General features: G+C 39.6%; 4 protein-coding genes across 6 annotated transcripts in view; 3 read left to right on the top strand and 1 right to left on the bottom strand.

The window, feature by feature from the left end:
• The first annotated feature begins 327 nt into the window (after positions 1–327).
• Positions 328–8143, top strand: LOC108368053 (SPRY domain-containing SOCS box protein 3). Of its 2 annotated transcripts, none has more exons than XM_017622803.1 (3): positions 328–1287; positions 6545–7104; positions 7163–7254. In XM_017622803.1, exons 1-3 carry the CDS (start codon positions 880–882, stop codon positions 7164–7166), a joined length of 972 nt encoding a protein of 323 aa, XP_017478292.1. In that variant the 5' UTR covers positions 328–879; the 3' UTR covers positions 7167–7254. The 2 variants fall into 2 exon arrangements, with proteins under 2 accessions (XP_017478292.1, XP_017478291.1); XM_017622802.1 differs by having other exon boundaries at positions 330–1287; positions 6545–7100; positions 7163–8143.
• Positions 2739–27991, top strand: part of LOC108368054 (inositol monophosphatase 2-like) — a 29420-nt gene continuing 4167 nt past the window's right edge. The window contains exon 1 of the mRNA XM_017622805.1: positions 2739–3029. The gene's annotated coding sequence lies outside the window, so the exon portion shown is untranslated. The remainder of the gene's footprint in view (positions 3030–27991) is intronic.
• brm (ATP-dependent helicase brm) overlaps positions 11192–27991 on the bottom strand; it is a 32482-nt gene continuing 15682 nt past the window's right edge. Inside the window, exons 3-5 of the mRNA XM_017622800.1 lie at positions 14215–16314; positions 12546–14142; positions 11192–12402 (exon numbers count right to left, since the gene is read on the bottom strand). Of these exons, the coding sequence (XP_017478289.1) occupies positions 11507–12402; positions 12546–14142; positions 14215–16314 (4593 nt within the window). The 3' untranslated portion in view covers positions 11192–11506. The remainder of the gene's footprint in view (positions 12403–12545; positions 14143–14214; positions 16315–27991) is intronic.
• Positions 20600–26778, top strand: LOC108368055 (inositol monophosphatase 1). Of its 2 annotated transcripts, none has more exons than XM_017622808.1 (3): positions 20600–21557; positions 21709–21812; positions 25352–26778. In XM_017622808.1, the coding sequence occupies exons 1-3, from the start codon at positions 21102–21104 to the stop codon at positions 25626–25628; spliced, it is 837 nt and encodes a 278-aa protein (XP_017478297.1). In that variant the 5' UTR covers positions 20600–21101; the 3' UTR covers positions 25629–26778. The 2 variants fall into 2 exon arrangements, with proteins under 2 accessions (XP_017478297.1, XP_017478296.1); XM_017622807.1 differs by having other exon boundaries at positions 20600–21575.

Here is a 27991-nt window from a genome sequence, read left to right as displayed (position 1 = left end):
TTCATACTTGCATTTGTGTTGGTTCACTGGTGTGTGTGTATTAGTTTCCGTCAGGTTTGTCTAGTAGGGATGTTTACTACTTTTATAAATCTTTTATCGTGGTTAAATTAACAAAAATACCATATTACTTAAAAGAAAATGGTAATGTGCATTAAAAGTGTTTACAATTAAGTCACATCTATCTATTTCACGCATATTTCTCGCGATCTTAGCGGCCGCTATATTTTTATCGATAGTACACGTATCGATAAACGCTAACCTATCTGTTCTTGCATACGCAGAGTTGCTATTATTGCTAAACAGCTGTGAATGCATATTCCAGTTTCTATTTATTTATTAAAATCGCATTTGTTTCGCCCCCAACAGCACCAATAGCTTTTTTGATCAACAACCAATCAACAGCTGGTTTTTTTTGTTTAAACATTAGCGTATAAACTGTTTACAATTTACGAAGCGTATGCAGAGATAATATATGTGTGTAATTTCGTGTGAAATCAACACCAACAGCCGCAGTTTCATCCGAAGTCAACTCACCGGCATAAGCACAGTCGCTCAACGGAATTGGTGACGAGCAGTAGCTAGCTAACTTGGACCGAGCCTTGACTTGACAAAATAAAAACGCTATTACAAATTGTTATAAAGTTTTCTGTGTGGGCGCTAACGAATAACCACAACACCAACTCCGGCAAAGTGCTTGTGTGGAATTTTCCACGCGTACATATGTAAATGATCACTCGCTGCGTGCGTGCATGCTTACGTGTTTGTGTGTGTTATTGTGCACATCTTGGCCAACATTAGATATTAGTCGTCCATTCATAGATTTTTGATTGTGAGCATAAGCACTAACGTGCATATACCGAACATTCCAGAAAACAAAAAATGTCGCATCGTCGCCAATATGCATTGGACGCTACACAGCGTGCCATTGAACCATTTTGTGATTGTGAATTTCCTCAAAGTGTCCTGCTTGCTACTTATAAAGGACATATACCAGATTTAGTAAAATGTAATTGTGGGGAGCGTACAGAAAAAAAGCAAAAAACAAGCAGCACCAGTATAAATAATAGCGTTGAGGAACTGGAAGTCCCTATGTGTGAACCCAATGGTCTACAGTGGAGTTGGGAGCAAAATGAAACCAGTGACACTTTAATTGTTGGCGCTGACATCACCTTTCATCCCACCTATAGTCAGGGCACTGCAATTGTTCGCAGTGAACGTCCGTTGAAAGCGGGTATGGTTCATTTTTGGGAGATTCGAATCATAACACCACTTGCGGGTACCGATGTGGTGAGTATTTTGCGTAGGTACTTGTAATGTTGAAATGTTGAGCAATTAAAAAGTATAAAACATTTTCCCGGGCATTGATAGAGCAAAAATAACATTTTGTTAAAAACAGGCAATTAGATATACATATGTACATGCTAGTTATGCTTGGGACGCATTCTATTTTTATGTTTTATGTATTACAAATTGTGTATGTATCCGTGGTCCTCTGCAATAAATAATAATAATAATAATAGATTGGCGCTTACACATATGTTAGTGTTTGGCCGAGCTTCTCCTCCTATTTGTGGCGTGCGCCTTGATGTTGTCACACAAAGCGGAGGGACCTACAGTTTTACGCCGACTCCGAACGGCGATGGTATTTTTATGAGAAGCTGTTTTTCATGGCAGAAATACACTCGGAAGTTTGCCATTGCCTGCCGAGGGACGACCGCTGTTAAGAAAAAACCTTTTTTCTATATTTTTTGCGATGTTGCTTTGACCAGGGTTTGAACCCAGGTGCTGCGGAGTGGAAGCGCGCACTGCTTACCGAAGCTGCAATAAATACATAACTCAAAAACACACCTACACACTAGGGACCTCATGTTTCTAATCCATGTCTAATCTATCTTACTACTTAATTTAGTAATCCCTATATCTTACTGATTAAACATGGCTTAGAAAAGAATTAAGAGGCATGAGAACAGTAGTAAGGGTTCTGTTTAGTTTTCAGTTATGTCGTTATTCATATACAATTACACATTGTATTTAATTAATATTACATGGGGTTATTTAATATTCTATTATTAAGATTATAACACCACATCACCCGTCCAGTACATAGACTTATCACTTTAATCGATCGCTTGCCTATATGCAATAGAATAGTAGGTCATATTTGAAGGCAATTTGTATTTTGGGTATAATTATTCGCAATTTCTACATATAAAAAACTCTAAATCTGGTTCGTTAACTTGCACTTGATTTCGCACAAGCGCACGTCTTCAAAGCGTGCTGCCGTTGTTTAAATGCGATCATTTAGATATGTATGTATGTATATGCAGTTGTGTATGTGTGTGCATATCCGTACCCTGCAAAAAGTGGGACTAGGTTAAGTACTAGTACACGACCGCGCTATCTTATAACCAAAACTAGTAACCAAAATGGTCTAAATATATGGAGAAAATATGGGTACATTAGCATTGCGATGTCATTGGACCTGACCACCACTACATAACATGGNCTCCTACTTGAGTAGGTTGAATGAGGATGTGCCGAATGAGTGTCCGGCATGCGGAGAGACCCCACATGACTCGAAACATCTCTTCGCATGCCCGGAAAACCCGACAACCCTAACGGCCTTGTCCCTGTGGACAAATCCCACAGAAGCTGCACGCTTCCTAGGGTTGCCGTTAGTGGAACTTGACGACAACGACTGAGATACCAACCGATCTGGGCGGGGTTGTTGTAGCCGCTACAACAACAACAACATGGAACCGTCTAGACAACTACTCCTTTTGGACCATGGCACATTCGGCAACCTAGTCATATTGGCGATCGGCCACGAAGAGATGGTGTTCAACACATGTATCAGTGTTTTACGTTTGAAGTGGTCAAGGTCAGCATAACAAGTTACTAGTACGCATCCTGGTCCTGTTGCTCATACTTTAGAAATACCACCCAGTGGACCACCTGGTCCTAAAATTTTTGCAGAGTGCTCACCTGTGGTTCTTCAAAATATATTTACAGCTTATAACGTTAAAGTTGTTGGTTTTGTTTGATTTAAAAAATTTATATGTACATATATACATAATGCATATACATATCGCTCATTTACTTCAATAGTGTCATGATCCAAAAAAAAAAAATATTGAGCTAAGTATGCAAAAATTACCGCTAAAATTTCAAGGTTGTATCGACTACCAGTGTCTCACTAGAACAAAATATATATTAATTTTTACTATTTGAGTATATGGGGGGGCTTATATAATACCCTCTATCTGAAATTTTCATAAAAACTACTTGTGATGTTAGAACCCACCTGAGACTTACCTGTCATCATTGTTGTTAATTCTGACTTTGCAATTTAATAGTAAATTCTTCTGTCAAGCCTTATACAAGGTTAGGATTAATATAATATCACCGATGATTGTTAAGTTTTAGGTAGATTTTTATAGCAGAATCTCATTTTTGTGAAAAGTGCAGATAGAGATAGAGATAGGTATTGAATATAAACCCTCGATATGTAAATTAAAAAACTTTAAAGCCGTTTTTCTCGAGTTTCGCTTTTTTGAGATATGACACTATTGAAGTAAATGAGCGATATGTACATATACATATTTTGTTTGCAATGTTTTTATTCTAAATTATCACACTTCTCGTATTTGTCCACTTTATAATGGCATTGATTACTTAAAAGTTTATGGTTATAATTTGTTATATTCATATTGGGCCCATTGTCTGCTGGTGATTAAACGTCGAAAGCTAGACGTTGAAAACAGCAATTACTTATTGATTTTTATTTGTTATAAAAATATCTGCTTTAGATTATTTTTTAATCATACACATATGTATGTACATACATACATACCCAGCCCTATCCGCCAAAATAACGTAAGCGACATTTTTTTCAAAATATTCTTTTGTATGCAGAAATGCATCTAGATGCTCTAGGAATATTTCTGCATCAAAAAGAAATTTCTTTATTTTTATTTTATTAATTTATTTAAATGCAAAAAAAATGGCGCTTAGTTATTTCGGCGGTTAGGGCTCGATACATAGTATGTACATAAGTACATGTATACATATGTAAGTGCTTTAAGCATATGAGGCTAATCGCGAATGGAAGGTAAAGCTGCCTTTACTGCAACAGTTGACTTGCTGTCTACTTTGAGGCAAGCTATTTTTGAATCACCATTTACACGAGCGATTTTTCTTCATAAAGCTGCCTTTACATGAGGCGATTCAACATTGCTCTGGAAAAATCGCTCATGTAAATGGTGATTCAAAAATCGGTTGCCTCAAAGTAGACAGCAAGTCAACTTTTGCAGGCGATTATCGCCTGTCAAAAAATCGCCCATGTAAAGGCAGCTTAAGCGATATTTTTTCAAATTTTTCGCTTGCATACTATGTACATACATACGTCAGTGGAGTTCTTTCTCTTATGCTGTATTGATAAGAAAATACCCAATAGCCTCTTTCGAAATATTCTATGCGTTTTTGTTGTTGCCTGCTTGATAAGCATAGGTCAAGCTAGCAATACTTTTAGTCGCTGTTATCAAAATAGAATGTTCACACTTGCTTAGTGCACTTATTCCTTATCATGATAAATTAAATCGCTAAAAGATGACTAAAGCTAAAGGCATCTAAATTAAATTGTTTTGAAATCATCTCTTTGATAACAGAATTTTGAATTCAAACAAAATCATAAATTGCCACAATTTACAAAGGGTTGATAGGCATAATTTAGCAAAAATAAAAACAGTACCGTCTATTTTGAAAAGGGCATTGATTTGAGAAATCAAGTAATCTTCGTTTTCAGCACAATGAACTCCACCATATCATTGAAACTGAAATTTCCGATTCAGCGGAGTCTTTTTAACATCCCAAAGAAAGAAATTCGGAAACTGCGGGCATAGTAATTACGAGCTAAAAAATCATTATCAATAAATTCTGCGCGCCTTAGGTATGCATCCTACAGAGTTCAGCATTTTAAGGTGCTTGGCTGCGTTGTTGCTGGAACAGCATAATAATTTCACAAGACTTGGGGAATTAGCTGGAGTAGCAGTCCTTGGTCATACATACATACATATATCGATCCGCGTCGTTCCGGTTACGTAGACCCCACTCGTGGGAAGGTGCTTGAATGCGTCAAAGCAACTGCTACTATTATGTGTCATTATTTTTTGAAAAGTGTGAAAATGATATGCATAAATGCACTGTAGACAAAGATTTAACATACATACAATGTAATTTCTGTTCACACTTCATATCAGCTTTTGTGGGTCTTTGTTCGCTTTGTTCTTAATACCTAGAAAATCCTGTCCACTCAAAAGACAGGTATTGCAGCTTAACCTAAAGCTTTTTTATTCAAATCGCGTATGCTTCCCGCTCACATCTCAAACTAATTCTTATTTCCCTAAACTTGAGATTGAAATGTTTACGTGCGGATATGGGTGAGGGAAATTGATTAGAAGACAGTCAATTGCTTTCAATTGAAGGCGGTGGCATATGGTTAAAGTCGTTAACAAAACAATTCCATATAGATATGTACATATGTATTATTTCTATAATGTAGTCAAAATACATGGGACATCTTCTGCATAGGGCAATTTAAATTTATACATATGTTCTAATTGATGAAATTGGCGCGATTTATACTATACAAATTTCACTTAATTTAGAGTAAATGTATCACGCTTTAGTACTCTTAGTGCGTCAGCAAACGATACTGATTAAATCTTTCGAATATTCGAAGTGGTAACTATGCAAATAAGAATGCTATTGCTATTTAAAAAAAATATATATTTTTTTTTATTTTATTTTATTGCTAATCGATTTGAATAGCTGTTTATTGAGCGTCAGTCAGGGCTGCAAACAAAGAAATTACAACTTGGACGCAATTCACACTTCATTACTCGTTGCAATCCAATTAATTTACGCCTCACTTATTCGATTTCAATGTCAACCGACACCCTGCAACGCAGAAGATAAATACATATATCTTCTACAACACAATATGTACAATTATATTAATAATTATTTGCAAATTTACTTTACATTATCTTATCAAATAAGTGTAACTAATTAAGTAGGATGATATTGCATGAAAAATAAGGAAGGGAACACAAAGTATCTTGCACTAGCGCGCAATTGCCTACAGGAATGGCACGTACCCCAGTTTTGAGTGTTTGTTTATCTTTTCATAAGTATTTTTTTTTTTGTATTTTTTTTTACTATATTGCTGTTTTGATTCATTGTCGAGCTCTGTAGTAAATTTAAAACCCTATTTGTGCATCCAGCTCGTGTAAGCCTTATACATACAAAGTACAAAAGCTGTAGGCTGATAAGGAGTACTTTGTACATAAAAGATGCGACATTGTTTTTAAAAAAAGGACAGGAACGTGTAAACAATTTAAGATTTTGCTTAGTTGTTAAGCGCACATATTTATTTATTAATGCCTACATATATGTATGTATGAAGTAGCAGCTATTTTTGTAATTATCAGCAACTCGCAGCCGATTATATTTAATTTAATTCTCGCTTCTCAATTCCTTCCAGATGTTCGGTATTGGCACCGACAAAGTTGAACTTAATCAATTCCAGTTTCATTTTGTTTCGGCGCTTGGCACCAATGTCCAGTCATGGGGGCTCTCCTACAATGGCAAAATCCAGCACAATGGCGTACAATTACCCTATGGTCAGAAGTTCTCACAGGGTTGTATTGTCGGTGCTTGTTTGGACCGTGCGCTTGGCACCTTGGAGTTCTACCTTAATCGTCGTTCACTGGGTGTCGCCTATACAAATATACCACTGGATCCACAAGTGAACCTGTATGCTATGGTCTGCTCAACGGCTGCCAGGTCGGTGGTGCGTTTGATAAACTCCACGTCACAAGTGGATTGCCTGCAATTGCGGGCATTTAAAGCGCTCTCAAAGCAGCCAAAAGATTTGCAGTTCCTCCGCGAGATGCCCGGTTTTCGTGGCATCCTACGTGACTATTGGTTCTTTACACCGCCTGTGCGGTATTCGCGTAGCAGTGCTGCCACTGAATTGGACATTGCGGATGAGGCGGTGCTATCGAAATCGCGCCTGGCAAGAAAGCAGAAATACAAAGGTAGGTGAGCCAGTTTGAAATTCTCATAAGGTGATCTTATTATGATAATTCCTGTTTTGCAGATGATGACCTAGACATAAATGATCTCTACTCAAATGCGCACAAAATAGCGATGCGTTGCAATCCCGAGGATGAGGATGATTTACACGCGAGCGATTGTTTTGATGAATATTTTCATTACTTATTCTAAGTGCCCAGTTTAAATAAGTCTTAATCCAAAAATTAAGCCAGTTAAAAGAACAAAATTAGACTAAGGAATAGTTATTTTTCCTTGCATTAAAGTTTGCAAAAGTTTAGATGGAGTGATAGGAGTGAGCAACACTTCTCAAGTAGAAGGAATTCCAACAGCGTACTTAGCATCAACAATTTTCCGTTGCCATTGTCTGTAACTCTGAGAATTACAAATTGTAACTACCAAATCCGTGGCATTTATTTATTTACTTTTATACGTAATACACGACTGTTTATGAACATTTATAGCCATATTTTTCATGTCTTATTTACTACTTAATATTTTCTATGCTTCACTTTGAGTCATATAACTAATTTTTATCGTCACGTTGAATTCTCAAGTCTTGATTATTTTACTTTTTTGTGTTTATATATTTTTAATGTCGTTTCGTATATAATTGATTTCAGCAAATAAAACCCGGCTGAAACATTTATGAAATATTAATATAGTTACTTTTACATAGTTGTGCACACTTACATTAGTAGTTTAGTGTATGTATTGTATATGTATATAGTTGTAGCATTACTTAGAAATTAGTGCATCCATTTTCGAAATGCACTAGTTATGACACTTATATATATAACTCTATTATGAGTTCAAGTCGTTGTTTGTGTTCAGTTTAAGTTTTTATTTCAGCTAATGCACTATGACATGTGTATATGTATTTACATGGATCCCATCTTAGTTAAGTTAGTTCTTAATTTTTTATTGAAGCGTTCCTTAAAATTAACTACAGCTTCAATTTTTTATACATTATACTAAAGAAACCCCCAATTCAATACAAATAAAAGCAGTTTTGTTTTTAAATAAATTTGAAACGTTTATTTCAATATTAGCGAGCAAGCAAAAGATAAAACGTCTTTAATATAGTTTGCTTACATAAGTCACCTGTTTGAGGTACACTCTATTGTTTTTAATATATCGTTACCTTAATATAGATAGGCGCGCACTATCTCATTTTCTTTTGAAATTCGGCTTAGTACAAAGGTCGGTAGATTACTCACTAACGGCCTAATAGAATTTAAATACAACTACTATAAGTTTCAGTGTTTATTAAACCCAGTATTTTGAAGAAATTCTCAACTCAAGAACTTTGGGTATTTAATAAAGTTTTGTACCTACTCTCTAAAGACACACAAATTTTAGATAGGGCCTTTCTATATTAAGGTAACGATATTTATTTATAAATAGTGAACTTTTTCAAAACAACTCTAACCTTAGTTTAAGTTAGGTTAGGTAAGCGGGCTGCCTCCGCATATGGAGGCACACTTGGACTCGACAGAAAACTCCAACCTTACTGTACTCTAAAAATCTCTACTCTACTTGCTATATATCCGGATTTCTGCCTTTGAACATAGCACGCATATTATGCTAAGACCACCTCCTTCGTGCAGGCAGTAAAAAGCATCACCCTTGATTTCGAAAGGTTTCCGTATAGCGCAACAGGAAATGTTTGAGAGATAACCTTTTCGCTGTGAAACACAAGCTATACAAGGCATTTTTGACGCCAAAACAGCAGTCATCGCTGTAAGAAACCAGGGAAACAGGATCAATTTAAGGAGGCAGTTTCGATAGAAATAAATTAATAAACCGTGTGTAGGTTTGGAGAATTGATGTCGAAACGAAACCGATGAATGTCGACCACTCAGATGGTTTTCAGGCCATCGCTAACAGACGAAGAGAAGAATTTTCAATATCTTGAAGTGTCACTGTGGGACTTTCCGTCCACGAAGACCATCTCTCTCAAGAGCGAATTTGGTTAAGCCCACGATTTAAGTGCCGAGATGTTATTGCACATTTTACGGAAGCCATGCTGACATACTGCTTGACTCGGATGATGTATGCATGATGCGAGTAACAAGGCTTCAACTGGCTTCACTACTGGAGAAGGAGAGACTAGGGGTTTGAGTAATGGTACACGTACCCATTTATTATGTTACTATATACATACAAATATGCATATACAAAAGTTATGAACACATAATCCGCTTAAACAAAATATTAAAATTTCAGCTTTTGTGGTATTGCGGTCAGTCGATTACAGCAAATTAAACAAACAAAATTTTCCCTATGTGAAACCTCAGATATTCCCATATTCCGATTTTAATGATGTTGTAGTTGTAGCAGCATACAAATCCCCAAAAGTTTTTAGCGAATGAAGTTGAAGTGAAATTCCTTGGACAGATATAAATCTGGGTGGTTCCGGTTACGTAGAACTGGCTGTCATGGAAACAATTCCGGTTTTAATCAACTTGTTTGTTTGTAAAGTGACACCTCATAGTCGTTGGAATAAAAGGAAACGTTCTTAAATTATTTGAAAAGCCTGCCTGATACAAAAAGGATCGATATTTAAACCGGTAGGGCACCGAAAAGAAACTTCTATTTCCAATTAATAAGAATTAAATAGAAAAAAATAAGAGCGCCTGGGCCACACTGTAGAAGTGAAACTTACGTTACTTATCTATCTATACATACACACATCTGCTTTTGATTAAGGTTATATTTTATCGCTTTTTTTCTATCAATGTAGATCTGTACCTCTAGCACTGTTCGTTTTAATAACTTCATGTTATTCTGTTTTTCCATTATCTTCATACTCTATCGATATAACGTCCATCAAAATGTCGATAACAAAATCGAAGACAAATTCGATAAAAATTTCAATAGCAACATCGATAATACCATTGGTAGCTAAATCGATTAGAAAATCAATAAAAAATATCGACAACAAAATCGATAACAAAATCGACAAATATCGATAACAAAATCGATTTATATCGATAAAACAAACCGATAAATACGGATAAGAAAATCGATAAATATCGATAACAAAATCAATAAATATCGATAAGAAAATCGATAAATATCGATAAAAAAATCGATAAATATCGCTAACAAAGTCGAAAATAACGGTAACAAAATCGATAACAAAATCGATAAATATCGATAACAAAATCAACAAATATCGATAAATATTGATAACACAATCGATAAACATTGCTAACAAAATCGATAATTATCGATAACAAAATCGATGAATATCGATAACAAAATCGATGAATATCGATAACAAAATCAGTAAAAATCGATAAATATCGATTACAAAACCGATGAAAATATCGATTATTTAATCGGTAAGTATCAAGAATCTCGAAAATCTCTAAAATCCCAAAATACTTCCCAGATTGCGTCTCTGCGTCTCTCTCTATATCCTTTCTTCTTTAATTACCTTTATATTAATCTTTCTTCCCCTATCTCCATCTTTACTTTTATCGGTATACTCATCCTCATCTTTTTTTACTTTTATGTTGATCATTTTCTTCATCAACATATTACCTACCCTTCACCTTTGCCCTTATATATATGTATAAGTAAAGTGTTTAAATTTACCTTGGTTTTCGTTTTTACCTTTATCTTTACACATATTTGTTTTTGTTTTTGTTTTTATTTTTACCTTTGCCTTTATAATTTTCTTTATCTATGTACGTACTCATCTTTACTTTCATTCTTGTATTGTTATTTCTAAGTGCTATCCTCTAACCTTTTATTAGCAAATTTTTGTTAAATTCATACCATATGCATACACACAAGAAGTACTTGTTTCAGCCCCAACCATTTCCGTGGCACCATTTCTGTTGCACCATTCCCGTTGCATCATTTCCTTTGCATACACACAAGAAGTACTTGTTTCAGCCCCAACCATTTCCGTTGCATCATTTCCGTTGCACCATTTCCGTGTGCAATTTCCGCTGAATTTGCCAATTTACTCCCACCCAACCAACCGCCGCTAAAGAAGTTTCACTTCATCAAGTAGATAGTTGTGTTGTTTTTTGTTTATTTTATTCTACTTCTATAGCCATGCATTTGCATTTAAATGAGCAGAATAAAATAGTATGTTTAAATATATTGTGCTGCATATAAACTAATAGATTGAAATTTGCAAATTGCTATGTATGATGCAGGTTAAATAGTAAATTGCAATTTTCAATAGATACCAAATTCCAATTAAATTTTCCAACTTTAGCAATGCAGCCTACTCCTCATTATCATCATCACTATCATAATCATCATGTCTCATCTCCCTCAGCTTCTTCCCAGTTGCCGTCGCCGCCACGCTCCCTCCTTCCTCACAAGCATGCTGCGTACTGCGCGCAAATACTACACCCAACGGCAGCTAATCTATGTCATCGTCATCATCATCGAAAATTGTGTATTTCTTCTGGGAACGTTTACGGCGCGTTTGCTTCTTGGAAGTGGTAGCAGCGCTGGTGGGCACTGGTGGTGCCGGTGTTGGTGTAGCCGGTGCGCTCGGCAGCGACTTGTTTAATTTCAACTTCATTTTCACCGCCGCAGTAGAGGTGGTTGGAATTTCTTCATCTTCGGAAGCATCGTCGCCCATCTCCTCCTCCTCGTTATCGGAAGCCTCTGAGCCAGCAGCAGTACCACCACCACCACTAGCGCCGCAACCTCCACCACCACTTGTCGACTCATTGCCAGCTGCAGCTGCAGCTGAGGCAGCTGCTGCCGCGGCAGCAGTAACGCGTGAACGTGCAGTCACAAATACTTTTTGCAGTTCAATAGAATCGAGATAAATGAGAGATGCTTCTTCATTGTAGATTTGTGCATTCTGACAGAGCTGTACGAAGTCCTTCTCCAGCTCATTAATATCGCCATATTTGCAATCTTCGATGCGTTGTAATATCTTTTTGATATCTACCGGGCGTTTTATAATTTCATAGTAATCGGGTAAGCGTTGACGCGACGGCAACTTCATGAACGGTTCGGATAGCAGGCGACCATCTTCATTGGTGTACTTAATGACTGCCGACATGATCTTATTCATTTGCTTTTTGAGACGCTTGTCAATATTTTGACGCCGACGACGTTTCATAATCACCTCATCTTCTTCGGAATCATCTTTGCGATTCTTACGTTTGCGTCGTTTACGCTTGGCATCTTCGTCATCTTCCTCTTCTTCGAATTCGGCGCCATCATCGATGGCCTTTAACCACTCCTTCTCGGTGAGACTGTCTGTGTAGTCAACCTCTTTACGTTGGCGAGAGCCCCGACCTAAAAAGGGAAGATTTTATTTTTAGTAACTTCAAATGAAGTGTGAGAATATCGTTTGTGAAAGAAAAGCTCACGAGTTATAAAGAAAATAGCACTGCGAAATTTTTAAGCTTACTTATATCAATTTAAAATAAATCACTCACCCAAAATTGTATCCTCATCGTACTGATGCCAACGTTCAACCTCATCGTCATCCTTCGTCAACCAATCGGGCAACTCTGACTCATCGATTAAACGCTCTCTGCCTGGATGCAGCTCCTCATCCTCTTTCTTACGTTCGATATCCATCTTCTTGAACAATTCTATTTCTTCTTCGCTACGCGCAATCATCATATTAATCACCTCATCATCGGGCACCTCATTCTCCTCCTCCTCCTCATTGTCATCCTGATGCAAAATCGTTTGCAAGAATTGCTGTCTCTCGCTTCCCGTTGATTTCTGATCGAACATACCAGCTTGAATGACTTTTTCGTCCATGTTCAATTTGTAGCGTGCAGCAGCCAAGATGCGCTCCTCCACCGAGTTGACCGTCATCAAGCGTAATACGCGCACTTCATTGCGCTGACCAATACGATGTGCACGATCCTGCGCCTGCAAATCCTGATGCGGATTCCAATCGGAATCGAAGATGACAACGGTATCGGCGGTTTGCAAGTTAAGACCCAAACCACCAGCGCGTGTCGATAACAAGAATACAAAATAGTCCGAATCCTTTGCATTGAATTTGCGCAACAATTCACCACGGTCCTCTGCCTTAGTGGTACCGTCCAAACGCAAGTAACCAAATTGACGCCAGCTCAAATAATCCTCGATGATAGTCATGCATTGTGTCATTTGACAGAAGAGCAACACCCGATGGTTGCTGGCCTTTAGCTTCGGCAAAATACGGTCGAGCAATTCAAACTTGCCCGAGACACGGTATAGATCTGGTCCAGAGGCGACGCTGTGTGCGCCGGTGTGATCGCAATACTTCTCCTCGATGTGTTGGAACATGAAGGGATGATTGCAGAGCTTGCGCAGTTGTACAATGGTGTTCATCAAAGCCTTAGCGCCACCCTTGCCCTGCTTGCCCTTCTCCGAACCATCGGTGAGCAGCACGCCCTTGCTCTGCATATGCTTGTAGAGCACACGTTGCAGCCCAGACATGTCGCACTTGATGATGTACTCGACCTTATCGGGCAATTGATGTTCTACCTCCTTTTTGAGACGACGCAACAGGAAGGGACGCAACACTTTGTGCAAACGACGAATAATCAAAATTGTTTCTTCCTCATTCAATTCGACCTTTTCGCCTGTGGTAGCAAAGGGTGCATTGAACCACTGTTCAAAAGTGGAACAGGACTTGAAAATAGATGGTAGCAAGAAATTCAGTAGAGCCCACAGTTCAGGCAATTTGTTTTGTAGCGGCGTGCCGGTGAGCAGCAAACGGTATGGCGCAATGTAGTGAGTGTTCAGCACCTGTGTGAGCTTGCAATGATGATTCTTCATACGATGACCTTCGTCAATGATCATGTACTTCCAATGGATTTTAGCAAGTACCGACTTATCCTTGATAACGTACTCGTAGGTGGTGAGCAGCACATTGAATTTGGTGGCGCGCATTTGATTTTGCAACAAGCGGCGTCCCTGTGGACTGCCCTTGTAGCTGACAACGGCCACAGAAGGTGCCCATTTTTCGAATTCCAACACCCAATTCGGTAAAGTCGAGAGTGGTACAATGATAAGATAGGGGCCCATGACCTGGAGAAGAAAGTGAAAACGTTAAATAAAAATGGTATATAAATAAACGGATTTATCACTGTGCGCACTTACCTTCTTTTTGTCCATTAGATAGGTAACCAACGAAATTGTCTGTATAGTCTTGCCCAAACCCATCTCGTCGGCCAAAATGCCATTCAAGTTGTTATTATACAGCGACACCAGCCATTCCAAACCCTTCAACTGGTACTCCTTCAATTGACCATTAACCATGATGCTTGCCTGTTCGTAGACCTTTTCATGTACGGTATGCGCAATGCTGTAGTATGTCTGCTCCTCGGTACGATACTCGTCATCCTCAACTTTAACTTTCTTAATAAAGTCCTTGGCGTCGTCGACATTTTCCAATTCTTTGTTTTCAGCTTCCTCTTTTTTCTCTGCCTGTTCTTCCTTTGATTTATCGTGCTCCTTGGCGTTAGCGTCACGCATATCTACATCGCCTTCATCATCCGAGTCTGATTCAATCCAATCCCAGCCGGGATGACGCTCCAGCCAGCTGTGCAAGTTCTTCAGCGTTGGCGCTTCTTCGCCTGAAAGTCGCGCGCCTGTGGCCTGTTCCACCACACTGACGCGCATGTCGGCCGCGATGCAGCTCTCATCGATATTCATGTACTCGCCGCTCATTAGCAAATCCTTCTTATATTGCAGCAAGTGCTTGCTTTCCTCTTCCTTTTTCTTCTTCTGATCATCCTTGTGCTGCTTCACCATCTGTGTCAGATTGCAAATATATTCGTCGGTTTGCGACAGCAAGAATGCCAAGCGTTTATCTTTCTTCTGATCGATAAGTTTGCGGTAGCCCTCTTCATCCTCGGCCATCAAACGTCGCATACGCTCCTTTTCGATGCGCTCCTGTTCCTTCTTCTGCTCGCGTTCCGCATTAGCATGATGATTCATAATAGCTTTGTTCACACGCGCCAGCTGCGCTTTATTATTGCGATGAAACTCCTTAAAGTCTTTGCCATGCTGCAGCACAGCTGCCAAGAACTCTTGATGCTTTTGGCGACGCTTGCGCTCCGCCTCCAATTTCTGTTGTTTCTCCAGCTTCTCTGTGGCACGCGCCTCTCGCAACCCCTGTCGCTTCGTGCGCTTATAAGCCTTAATATTGACCGCTGTCTCTAGCGTGGTGTCGCGACGCGTGCACTGCACAATTTCAGCGCGCAGCTGACGTTGAAAATTAAGCACGCGCAATGCGCGCAACTCAATGGCCGCCTGCAGCCGCAAGTCCTCCGGCATAGTAGCGGGCAGTCGCTGCAATTCCTGCATGCGCAACGATATGCGCGAAGCTATGCGATTTTCACGCTCCTGCAACAAAGTTATCGGATCCAACCCAACCGGCTTGGCAACTGTGGTAACGCGATTCGGCTTCGGCATGGGCTGCTGGGGCGGTGGTGCACCTTGCTTTGGTGCTTGCATGCCGGGCGGTGCCTGTGGCGGCATACCGGGAGGACCCGGCGGCATGCCCGGGCGCACGCCTTGTGCCATTGTAGCTGGCATTGGTGTCGAAATGGGCGGTTGTCCGCCGGCCATCATTGTTGCAGGCGGACCGGCATTGGGTTTGCCGCCGGCGCCATTGGGCAACTGATGCGACACGTCTTGTTGTAGCGGCATCGGTGGAGCACCGCCTGGCGCCATGGGTGGCTGCTGCACATGTGGTAGAGGTGGTGCTTGTAGCTTAGGTCCGCCCGGCACCTGTTGCTGAACGTAAGGACTGGCCGGCGGTGTTGGGCACTGCGGTGGTGTGCCTACACTGCCAGCGGTACCTGGTGGAGGTGCGCCACTTAGTCCAGGTTGTTGCTGCTGCACTGGCACTGACGGATGTTGGCCTGGCGGTCCAGGGGGACCTGGGGGTACGCCAGCCTGCTGCTGTTGTTGCTGCTGCTGTGGCGGTGCCAATTGCTGTTGCATTTGCATGGAGATTGGTTTGTTGCGCGCCAACAGTCGATATGCGGTAATTTGAGCGCGCAACATGTTTACTTGATTGCCAGTGAGATGTTGATGTTTTGAGGTGGCGCGTATGGCCAGTAACTGCGAGTAGCGGGGATCTTCCTGCAAGCCCTTCTCCTCCATGGTGTCAATGGCGCGTTGGAGTGCAGTAAGACTTTCCTGTACGGGACGATCGCCAGGTGGTGGGCCCTGACCGGGAGCCGGTGGACCCTAAATTTGGATTGGAAAAAGAGTTAAAAGTTAGGAAGTGTTGCGATACAAAATAATTTAGGGTTTGCTTATTTTTACAAAGCATCAAAATACATAGTGTAAAGAAGTTACTAAATGTGTTTAAAATATTTTTAATATTTTCCTAAAAAAACTAAAGAATCAAACAAATTTTTGGCTGCTCATTGTGAATGGCACATAAAATCGTAAAAATTGTTATCAATATAATCTTCCTTCATTCTAAAACAAGTCATTATTTTTTATTGAAAACTGCACCCACGAAAAAAAAGATATTCCATTTAGTCGCTCTCCTATTACGTCTTTGCTACTGACTTTTGTTGGCATAAATGGTAAAAATGAAGAAGCAACCGTCAACATCAACTGACTGATAAGAAGATCGATAAAAGATGTACAGTAGCAGAAAAAGTTCACTGTATACTTTCAGTCAATAAAGGGTGCTACGAAATTACCTTTGGAATTGTAGTCCGAGGAGCGATAGGTTTTACCAGTTTATTTCTGGAGTACCTAAGTTCCATCAGTGATATTGTTTGGTGTTAAAATATCTTGAGAAATATATTTAGTTGACGTGTTAAAATAAACTCTTCTCAGTGTAGGCTCATGCTTCTGAGGAGAAATCTATTGTTTTATAAGTATTAGTTCGATTAAGCTAAATAGTGATTTTTCCGATGCGATTTCTACTTCCAGGCACTACATCTCTTCTATTAAATCCGTTAAATACCGAATTCAGATGTTTTTTTTTACGAAATTTTCGTTTCTATCACCCTTGACTAAATGTTATACTTCGTTTAACGTATTGAATACTTTTATCATTCTCGGCGTGTTAATATGTATATAATTCACACAATCTTTTCCTTGTTACTCCAATGGCGCTAAATATAAGATGAAGAAAAGTACATGTGCTGGTTTCTGCAGCCAACAAATTAGACAGTCATATCGGGAAGGCAGCTAATCTTATGCGAAGTACCTTGATTTTGGCGAGCCACGTGAATGCCCGGAGGCGTTATGAAATCAGCTAAATTTAGTATCATTACTATATACCCCAGCCGTAATAAATAACCTATGGAAGCACTTCTTTCTGCGCTGATTAAGCGTCTAAAATTAGCAGAAAACCAGCACGGATTCCAGAAGATGCACAATGTTGACCGCCAATGCCACACAGCCATTTGTGGGTCTTAACCAATGTCGATCTTGCGATAGGATGGTTGTAGTCGCGGTTAACATATCGAATGTATTTGATGTGGTTAACCATGCGACCCATTGCCAAGTTATCCTAGAGTCGTCGCTTCCAGATCGGATGAAATGCTGAACAACCAGCTATTTGTGTGGACGTCAACCGTTAGTTGAATTCAGAAGCGCGTAGACTTCCGTGAAGCTGTTTAAACTCTACTGGCCGAGCTCTCTTTGGCGACAACCGGAGTCAACTAAGAGGGCTATGCAGACGATTTCACAAACATTGCGATGGATGCAAGCATCGACAGCCTTTGCAGTAAAATAACTATCTCTCCGATCTTTCTTATTACTTTAGTGCCACAACCCTCAATATTTCTGCTAGGACTTAGTTTCAAAATACGAGGGGTGCCTCAAAAATAACGACTGTGAACGGTCCACGGTCCAACGGTCGTAGAATATAACCTTTTCTCCTTATCAACGTATGTATATCTCCGCCACTTGCATCAAACTACGTGCCAGGAGCAGGCGTCTGGGACTAGGAACGTGCAAGGCGACCAGCTGGTTAGAGGTAAACTATGCACCGCCAGTTTGGTTAACAGGAACAAGTGACGCGCAGTAGAGATATCTCCAAACATACGAGAATGTAGTTTCACGTACGGCTATGGACTGCTATATCATGTCGTCCGATCATCTTCCACGAAGAAAGCCAGATACTGTATGTGAAAGGATACAACATTTTCATTCTGGAATCGAACCGGTTTATCGTGGAATATCATGGTGGCCACCAGCCCAACATCCATTTTATTTGAAGCAATCCGGTCACCGATAACTAAGGCGACACCGTCACCACGGCACAATGGACTTTGAGTCGTACGTATACCTCCAGTTCAATGAGACACAATACAAATACGGGCACAGCGATGCTATCAGGATGAGGCTTAACATTGACCGGCGCTTATCAGCACTGAGAAAGCAGAACTGGCGAGAGACCAGGTACACAAAAAAGGAAAGCAACTGTTCAGGATGAGGGCAAGGTCCTCTCAGCACCAAACACTTCGACATCATGCTTGGCGAACCAGAGTATGAAGAGGACAACAGAGAACGTCTGTAACAAGAACAATCGGTGTTTAATAGGAATTGAAACCCTAAACATGGTCTCGAAGTTACAAAAAAAAGTTAATATTGCCACCTACACTGAAAGTCATTTCAGCCAGAATAGTGAGGCAACAGGTGCTACTGTGAAAAGCCGAGCCCTCCATCGACGAACAAAAAATCTCACCCAGAAGTCTGTTATTTTATATGGCGCAGAATCGTGAGCAATGTATGTATAATAAAGATGAGAAAGTGCTACTACGGTCCAGTAAGCGCATAAAAAGGGAACGATTGCGTTCGTTCCTACGACAGTTGGGTCTACGTAACCGGAACGACCCAGATTTATATCTGGCCAAGGACTTTCACTCCAGTAACTCTCACCCAAAACTCTTTAAAGAATTTGTATGCTGATGCAACATGCGCTGATTTGGCCATGTTTATACGCATGGATAACGACGCTCCAGTGAAAAGATCCTTCAACTCGGTGCCCATGAGTCGACAGAGAAATCAAGGGCACACACTAACACAATGGAGAGACTAAGTGCAGAAGGACCTGTCCGCACTTGGGAAGAACAGTTGGGGCATATCCGCACAGGAAGGAGGAATTCGCCGAACCTGTGAGGTCTCGTCCCAAACCGACAAATGGTTGTTATGCTAAATAAGAAGAAGGAAAGTGGTAAAGATATTGGTATATGTAATGCTAATGCTAATAGTAATGGTAATAGTAAGGGTAACTAAACCCCGCTCGACTCGGCTCATCCATCTGCGTTGTCGTCCGGTTCAGCTACGGGGAGGCCCAGGAAGTGTGCAACTTCGATAGGGGCTGTCCATAGGGACAGGAGCGTTAGCTGGGTGGGGTTTTGGGGGCATACGAAGAGGTGCGTGAGTCATGTGGCGACTCTCCGCATGCCGGGCACTGGTTGGGCACATCGTCGTTTATTCTACTCAGGTATGAGTTTAACCTGCTGCATTCCCACGACAATCGGTTCTACGTACCGGAATGGATCGGGTTTGATCCGACCAAGAGCTATTGTTTCGGCGATATAACCCCGTTTAGGTCGGTGAAATCCATCAAACGTTGTTCGGCAGTCGTCAACTTCGTGTTCGCATATGCCTTCGTGTTCGTATTATTATTCGTCTTCGGGTTCCTATTTGTTTTCTCATAAGTCTTCGTCGTCTCCTTCACACTTATCCTAGTCTTCAGCTTTTAAATGGTCCTCTTACTCGTTTTCGTTTTCCAATTCGTATTTACCTTGGTTATCCCTGCCATTTTCGTAGCGGTCGGTCTTTCTTTGGGTAATCGAATTCGTTTTTATTTTCCGCTTCGTGATCGTCTTCGTGTTCGTATATGTCTTCGTCGCCATATGGGTTTTTGTCGCCGTCTTAATCGTTTTTACCTTCGTCTTCGTATTTTTTTTTTTAATGATTTTTTCACGATTTTTTAGTTCATTTTCCCGACTTAAGGAAAACAAAAGAAGCTACTTTTGCCCTCTATGCAAAAAAAAAAATAAAATTCTATTTTAATTGCTAGGCAAAAATTTAAACTTAAAAAAAAAATCATGTACCAAGCAAAATATAAAACTAAAAATATAACTAATATTTTCTCATCAAAAAGTAAAACTCTAAAAATAACGATTATTTTTGAAAAAAAAAAAAAAAATAAAACTCAAAAAATAATCGTTAAAAGTTATAACCGTTACGGTCCCTGATAAAAACCGTTAATGTTATTCTTCTTTTGCATATACAGTCAGCGTGAAAAATATGCATACTCTGACGTTTTGAAGATTTTATTTATTATATTTTCCATACAAAATTTTTTCTTAATTTTTTATAAAAAATATAGTTCATTCAGCAGCAAAACCACAAGAATTAATTTTTTTTTTTAATTTCATGCAGAGCTTAGGAAGAGTCCTGTATGAAATTAAAAAAAAAAAAAATATTCTTATGGTTTTTGCTGTTAAAAAATAAACATATATACTTATAAAAAATAAGAAAAATTTGGTATGGAAAATATAAATAAATAAAATTGTCAAAACGCCGGGGTGTGCATATTTTGATGCTAACTGTATTAGATCACCCTGTACTTGTTACTGAGTAGCATGCATATTTTTATTACTGAAAACAAAAAGTAATTAGAATTTGAAAAAAAAAATATTACTTAATTGGTGAAACACTACAAAAAATACAGAATAATGAGATACATGGACGCATATATGTATGTGCATACATATGTACATATAACAGCAGCGGCAAAACCGGTGGAGACAGAGTCGGCATTCTTCCCATAACATACGAGTTCGTATTTGATAAACACAACATTCAGTTGATTTGTGAACAGTGAAGCTGGTTAACGTATTTTTTTCGAAAAGGTAGCTTCGAACGAAAAAATAACAATTCAAAAGTGCAGACACACATTCACTGCACTTAAAGGAAAAAAAAAACAAAAAAACGTTGAATACAAATTAGTTTAAAAATAGCAATCAAAAGTATAATCACTGCCGCAAAAAATGGCTACCTCTCAGCTGATCGACGAATTATATGACTTCATGTATCCGCTTGCACTGAGCGCTGGTGAAATTCTACTCGAGGGCTATGAGGCGGCCGGCAAGCAGGTCAACATAAAGACAGCATTCTATGACGTAGTCACCGAGTATGACAACAAGATCGAAGAATTTCTAATTGAACAAATATTGGCGCGATATCCCGATCACAAATTCATCGGCGAAGAGGATACAGCGAAGAATAATCATGTGACAAAAGAACTAACTGATGCACCCACATGGATTATTGATCCCATCGATGGCACATCAAATTTCATCAAACAGATACCGCATGTCTGCATCTCAATTGGTTTGGCGGTGAATAAGCAGATCGTTTTGGGCATAATAAACAATCCGGTGCAAAAGAAAATCTACACAACAAAACTGGGTGGTGGCGCATTTTGCAATGGCAAGCGCATACAAGTGAGCAGTGTAGATAATGTGAGTAAATGAGTGAGGAGTGAGTGTAGTAGGGGGTGCGGATAGGGCAGCAGCTACATAGTGTTGTGTAATTAGAACGAAGCGCATTGAATGTATTTGTGTAGTACCTAATAAATTTTAATAAACTTTACAGATGAACGAAGCGAATGTGGCGTACGAAGTGTCGCTGTTGCATGCACATAAAATACGCAATAAACATATAAAGCGAATCTATCACATAGGGATGCAAGCAAGAAGGTAAGATTACAGACTTTTATGCGATACAAAGCTGTTTAGTCTACATACATATTTATGTAGTTACCAGCCGCATTTGGGTTTAATTACTTAACGCGCGACAGTTATAAGCGCAGCGATTATCTACTAAAATATTTACTACATATTTTGCAATCTCCGCTAGGTGTAATTAAGTTTATTTATGTATGTATGTGTGTGTTTACGTAATACCCCACTGAGAAAATAGGTAAGCACCTTATGTGGCATTCCATGTTTTCTCTCAGCTTTTAGTACTATTTAAAATTGTCATCAATGACTAATGTCGTCGAATAGGAAAGAACAAAATGAACACCTCCAATGACGCCTTACATTATTTCCGAGCGCCGAACTACGCCGAGCGACTGCTGAACATTCTATGTACCTTACTTGGTAAAGCGGCTCAGAAGTATTTCTAATACCAAATTTACATTTTAAATTCCTACTTCCATAAGGCGGCTACACCTTTATTAAAGTAATGGAGATTCGGCAGGGAAGTGGTAAGGACCGCCGGGTGAGGTGCACGTTGCTGGTAAGGCTGCTATTTCCTACTGGTACATTTAAAATACCTCAACTGGGAGACAGCTTATATTTATTGACCAAGCTTAACGCGTACAGAGACCTTTTCGGCAATCTGTTGATGAGGTACTTAATTACAATGTCTGATTCTTTTATGGAGATGCGTAAATAGTACTAAATGGAAAGCAAACTTGCTCTTCCTACATATTTAATGCTAACGAACTTTGAAAGGCTTTGAAAGCAACGGCTTCAAAGGGTTCGGCATTTAACGATAAGTCACTTCGGCTATGGGGTGCCAAGCCGTGAATTCAAGTTACCGAATGTTACATTCACAAGCACAAAAGTATGTCGAAATTAGAACCTTACTAAGCTTAGATTTAATGTTACAATTCACGAACGTTAGCCCGAAGCTGGCATGTCAATAATAGGTAGGACGCCTGTTCAACGAATGGTATTTGTTTACCGAGCAAATTGCATCAAAGGGAGATTTTTTAATATCTCGTTCATCTGCGCCAACGCCCCAACGGAATAGAAGGACGAAGGATCCAAGGATCTCCTTTATGAGCGCTTGGAAAACTCATACGAGCCGTGTCCCCGTCACTATATAAAAATCATGCTTTGCTACTTCAATGCCAGGGTGAACAAGGAAAGGATCTTTGTAACCACCGTCGGGAAATTCAGCCGCTGCAACGAAACGTCCGATAACGTACTGAGGTTGATTGACTTCGCAGGGGCCCAAAACATGGTAATATGCAGTACTTGGTTCAAGAATAAAAAGATCCACAAAACTAAGTGGCTGTCTCCAAATCGAAAAACGAGAAACCAAATCGATCCTGCTATAATAGGCGGAAGGCACACTTCCAGTGTTTTAAACATACACTTGTGATCAGCTAATTAAGCCAGCAACATTTTGATAAACTTTGGCTATTTTTCTTTTGTTTATTTAATGTTTTTTATTTTTCTATAAAATTCTAGCTCAACATATAACAAACACCACATAAATCCAGATTTCAAGCTTTGTAAAAAAAAATTATGAAAAATCTGCAAAGTTTCAGTTAAATTTTCACCTTTTTAATCAGATTTTTTTTAATTTTTTTGAGTATGCAGTTTAATAGCCCATTAAATTCTAGGGTAATAATGAGCTAGACTTTTATGAAAAAATAATAAACATTAAATAAACGAAAGCAAAATAGCCAAGATTGATCAAAATGTTGCTGGCTTAATTAGCTGATCACAAGTGTATGTACACTGCGGGAGCCCCTATGGAATCTCACGAAGCTGCACCGGAAAAAGATATCGCCTACAGGGCTACGCTGGGAGCTGAAGAGAGAAACGAGATTTGCTCCAATAAGAAGAGTGGCCGAAATACGTGAATGCGAAGATCTTGAAATGCTGGCCGACATGAATTAGGTGACTTACGGCAGGTTCCAACTTCTGTAAGAAGAACCATGGTGGCCGATGTCCAGGACGTATTTAAATTATGGAATGGCATGTTCCACTGCCTGACTATGACGAGGTACGAATAACAATTGCGCGGCTGAAAAACAACAAAGCTGCTGGAGCTAACGGCCTACCAGCTGAGCTATTGAAGTACGGCGACGAGGAGTTGTTAAGGTTCATGCACCAACTCATATGCAAAATATGGTCAGATGAACTTATGCCCAACGACTGGAATTTTAGCGTGCTCGGCCCAATCCACAAGAAAGGCGACCCCGCCATACGCGCCAACTACTGCTGCATCAGCCTTCTAAACATAGGTTACAAGGTCTTATTGAGCGTATTGCGTGAAAAACTGAAGCCCACCGCCAAATAACTTATTGAACCTTATCAGTGCGGCTTTAAACCTAGTAAATTCACCATAGATTAGGTATTCGCTTTACGTCAAATCTTGGAAAAGACCCGCGAGAAAAGAGTCAAGACTCACCATCTATTTGTCGACTTCAAAACCGCTTCCGGCAGCCATAAAAGGAGTGACCAAAACGCCGCGATGTCTGAATTTTTTATCCCTGGGAAACTTATACGGCTGTGTAAAATGATGCAGAGCAATACCACCAGTTCCGTCAGAATTCGGAAAGACCTCTCCGAGCCGGGGGGACAGATCGACTCCTTGTCATGTGAATTTTTTTAATCCGACGTTGGACATAATAAGACAATACGAATTATTTTCAGTAATCAAACAATCAGTCACAGCATTTGCGCCCTGTCCCCCATGTCACATTAACACCGATAAAAATATCAGCATCGAGCCTGCTGACTTGTCCATGTCGTCCGAATGAACACAGGCGCTCCAGCCCTGAAAGTATTCAACTCGGAAGACGCTGGTGCTAGCAAAAGAAGAGGGAGGCCTCCACTGCGATTGTGACGAGGGACTTGGGCTTCTTTTGACATTTCCAATTGGTGTCAGTTGGCGCAGAGGTGAAAAGACCGGCGTGCTTTATTGAACTTGGCCAAAATCGCTTAACCCCAAACAGAAAGAAATTAGTTTTTTTTTCAGCTGAAACGAGCAGACTTCCGTTCTACAGTCTACCAAAATTAGATAAAATCGCCTGTAACACTGTCCGTTTTTTATGATTTTATACCACCCGTACCAGACTTTACCCTTTATTTACGACAGCCAGTCCCTAATAAAAATTCGCATACAACAAAAAAAGTGCACGCTTGCAATTTACAATTGTTGATTTTATGAATAAATTAAACTTTGTATGTTCTGCATATTCAAGTGCATTAAAAGAATACGTCCAGCGTTGAATGCAATTAGACGTACAAATACAAAAATAAAATAAAATATAAGAAAAATAGTAAAGCGAAAAATCGAAACTAAATACAAACAGCAAAACAATAAATTCATACAAAAGGCAAAAGCTGAGAAGCTACGAGCTATAACAATCTCTTGGGAAGTCGTATTGCAAAACACTTAAATTGCACGCTCTTATCAAGTTCATATTCAACTCTTCTCAATAATATACTCAGCATTTCATTTTTACATCTTTCAAATTTCTCATTCACAGATTACTCGCCTATGCATGTGTGGTGGATTCCTTGTGCATGGTGGCTGCCGGAAATTTGGATGCCTTTCATATTGAAGACATGTATCCATGGGATTGTGCTGCCGGCTATTTGCTTATACGTGAAGCTGGTGGCGTTGTAACGCATCCCTATGGAGGACCGTTTGATATTATGAAACCAGATTTAATATGCGCTGGCACAGAGCGTTTGCGCAAGGAATTGGAAGAGATAATAAAGAAAGCCGATCAAGTGAAGTCGGTGGGGGGAGAAGAGGAGTAAATAGAAATCATAAAGGTTACTCGTATTAATGTACTTAATGCTTTAAATTTTATACTAATTAAAAATTATAAGACAAATAAGAAAATTTAATAAATGTAGTCCGCGAAATTTCTTCTTAAGCTTTTCTTTAACCAGATTGGCCGAGATACATAAATATATAGGTACGTGTAGAGATCGCCGAAAGGAAAATGTAGAAAAGGCCGCAATAGAATATAAGCAAAGAAGTTTACGTTGACGTACTTTGCAATTCGTCTTAGGTTGATGGAAACAATTTTATAAAACATCACCTCGTTGTTTTAGATATCATCAAAGTATTGGTACCAACTAATGGCTCTCCAGGTATGCGCCGAAATACTAATTCTCCAAATAAAATTGATTTGATCGCTTGCATCGGCCTGTAGCAATAATCCTTTTCACTGTACGAAGCCTAACGCTCTTCCCTTCAGAGTTAACGGCGACCCTTTTCACCGGCTGGACGAAGGTCAAGCTGCAACGGCACAGCGCAATTGTCAATCAAGTATAGAGCCACAACGAGGTCCTCAATTCTAAACGGGGTGCCTTCTTAAATCGCCTGAACACCGCCTATATCGCGAAACCTCAATGCTGCCCCCTCAGAGCCACTTGCTAAGCACGAACTCGCGGACGAAATCCATACCTGTATGCATCGCATAACCACAGCAGCCGACAATCACCATCTTGACCAACTCTAATCCCGCGAATGCCGTCAGCGGAGTTTAACTACCACCCATCACAAACGAAGAACTTCAGACGCTTCAGAGACCCGCATAACTCTAAATAATATAGCAGTCTAAGCTCCTACTTAACAACATACCAATTTACATATATATGGTTGTTGTTGTAGCGGCTACTCAACTCTGCCTAGATCGGGTTGTCCCCCAATCGTTTCCGTCAAGTTCAACTAATCCAGGAGAACCAGGAAGTGAGCAACTGCAACTGGGTTGGTCCGTAAGGACAGAGGCGTTAGTTGAGTGGGGTTTTGGGGGCATGCGACGCGCAGAGGTGCCGCGTGTCATGAGGTGACTCTCCGCATGCCAGGCACCCGTTGGGCACATCTGCGTTTATTCTGCTCAGGTACGACTTTAGCCTGCCTCAGTATCCAGAGCGAAGTTGGACTAAGGTGGTGCGAGTCTCCCTAGGGCCTAGGCAGACAAAACTCTGCCTCATCTACGTGGGGTGGTTGTGTTTCCAAAACGACATTCAAAGGTCGGGAGTGGGGTATTTGAGCCTGGACGTGAAGGTGTTGCTGTGGCGACTGAGAAGGCATAAAGTTGCGGTCCGCAGCGCCGTATTCTGGCATGTCTGTATCTTCGTCCTCTGTGTCCTGCTACTCACCGGCGACCAAACGGGTCTTATGTCCAGCTTGTGAAGGCACCCCACACGACAACAACCACCTCTTTACTAGCCCCCTTAAACCCTACTCAGCTAAAACCCCTCTCCCTTTGCTTCGACAACAACATCAACAGCGATTCAATTGCAAAAAGTAGTTGGATTCAAAGCAAAAGTATGAAGTGCATAGTTTAATTTCCTTGAAACTGAACACCCCTGCGGCTGGTGCAGTTTCGCCTACATTTTAACGTGGCAACTCTGTTTCGTAAAAATGCTCATATACATTGTTTTTTTCTAGTTTTTTTTTAATTTTTCTTCTGCAAATTTTTATCATTTTTCTCCTTTACTTAAATATAAATTTACTTTTTTATTGCTAATTTATTTATTTTTTTATTTGTTCATTTATTTTTTAATATTCTAACGGTGTTATTATCTTCATTTTTTAGTTAGAAAACAAATATAAAAGTAAAAGAAAAAAAAAATCAAAAATTTATAAAACTAAAAATTATAGGGAAGCAAGTAACAAAAATGCGTTGGAAATTTTTATTATTATGGCCTTATTCATAAAAAATAAAGTAGCTTTAAAAAAGGTTTATAAACTGAAAAATGTATGAAAACGTCATTTTATAAAGCTCTTTAAACCTACTTTATTTTTTATGAATAAGGCCATTAGTATTTTTTACTGATTTTTTGTAATTTTTATCATTTTGTTTTTTATGTTCATTTATTTTTTGCCTAATACATATTGTTTTGATTTCTTCTATTTTTAATTTAAATTTTTTGCTTCATTTTGTTTGTCTTTGTTGGGTTTTTATTTGCGTTTTTTTCTTATTTTCTGTAATCTTTTTATACCCGAGCGCACTTGTGCACAAGGGTATTATAACTTTGTTCACATAACGGTTGTTTGTAACAGGCAAAACGAATCGAGATAGATATAGACAAATGTATACATAAATGATCAGAATGAAAAGAGAAATCGATTAAGCGGTGACTGTCTGTCCGTCCGTCCGTCCGTC

Source organism: Rhagoletis zephyria, unplaced genomic scaffold (genome assembly GCF_001687245.7).
Source record: "Rhagoletis zephyria isolate East Lansing unplaced genomic scaffold, Rhagoletis_zephyria_1.1 Rzeph_scaffold_02937, whole genome shotgun sequence".
NCBI classification, from domain to species: Eukaryota; Metazoa; Arthropoda; class Insecta; order Diptera; family Tephritidae; genus Rhagoletis; species Rhagoletis zephyria.
This window is presented reverse-complemented; position numbering and strand designations above follow the sequence as displayed.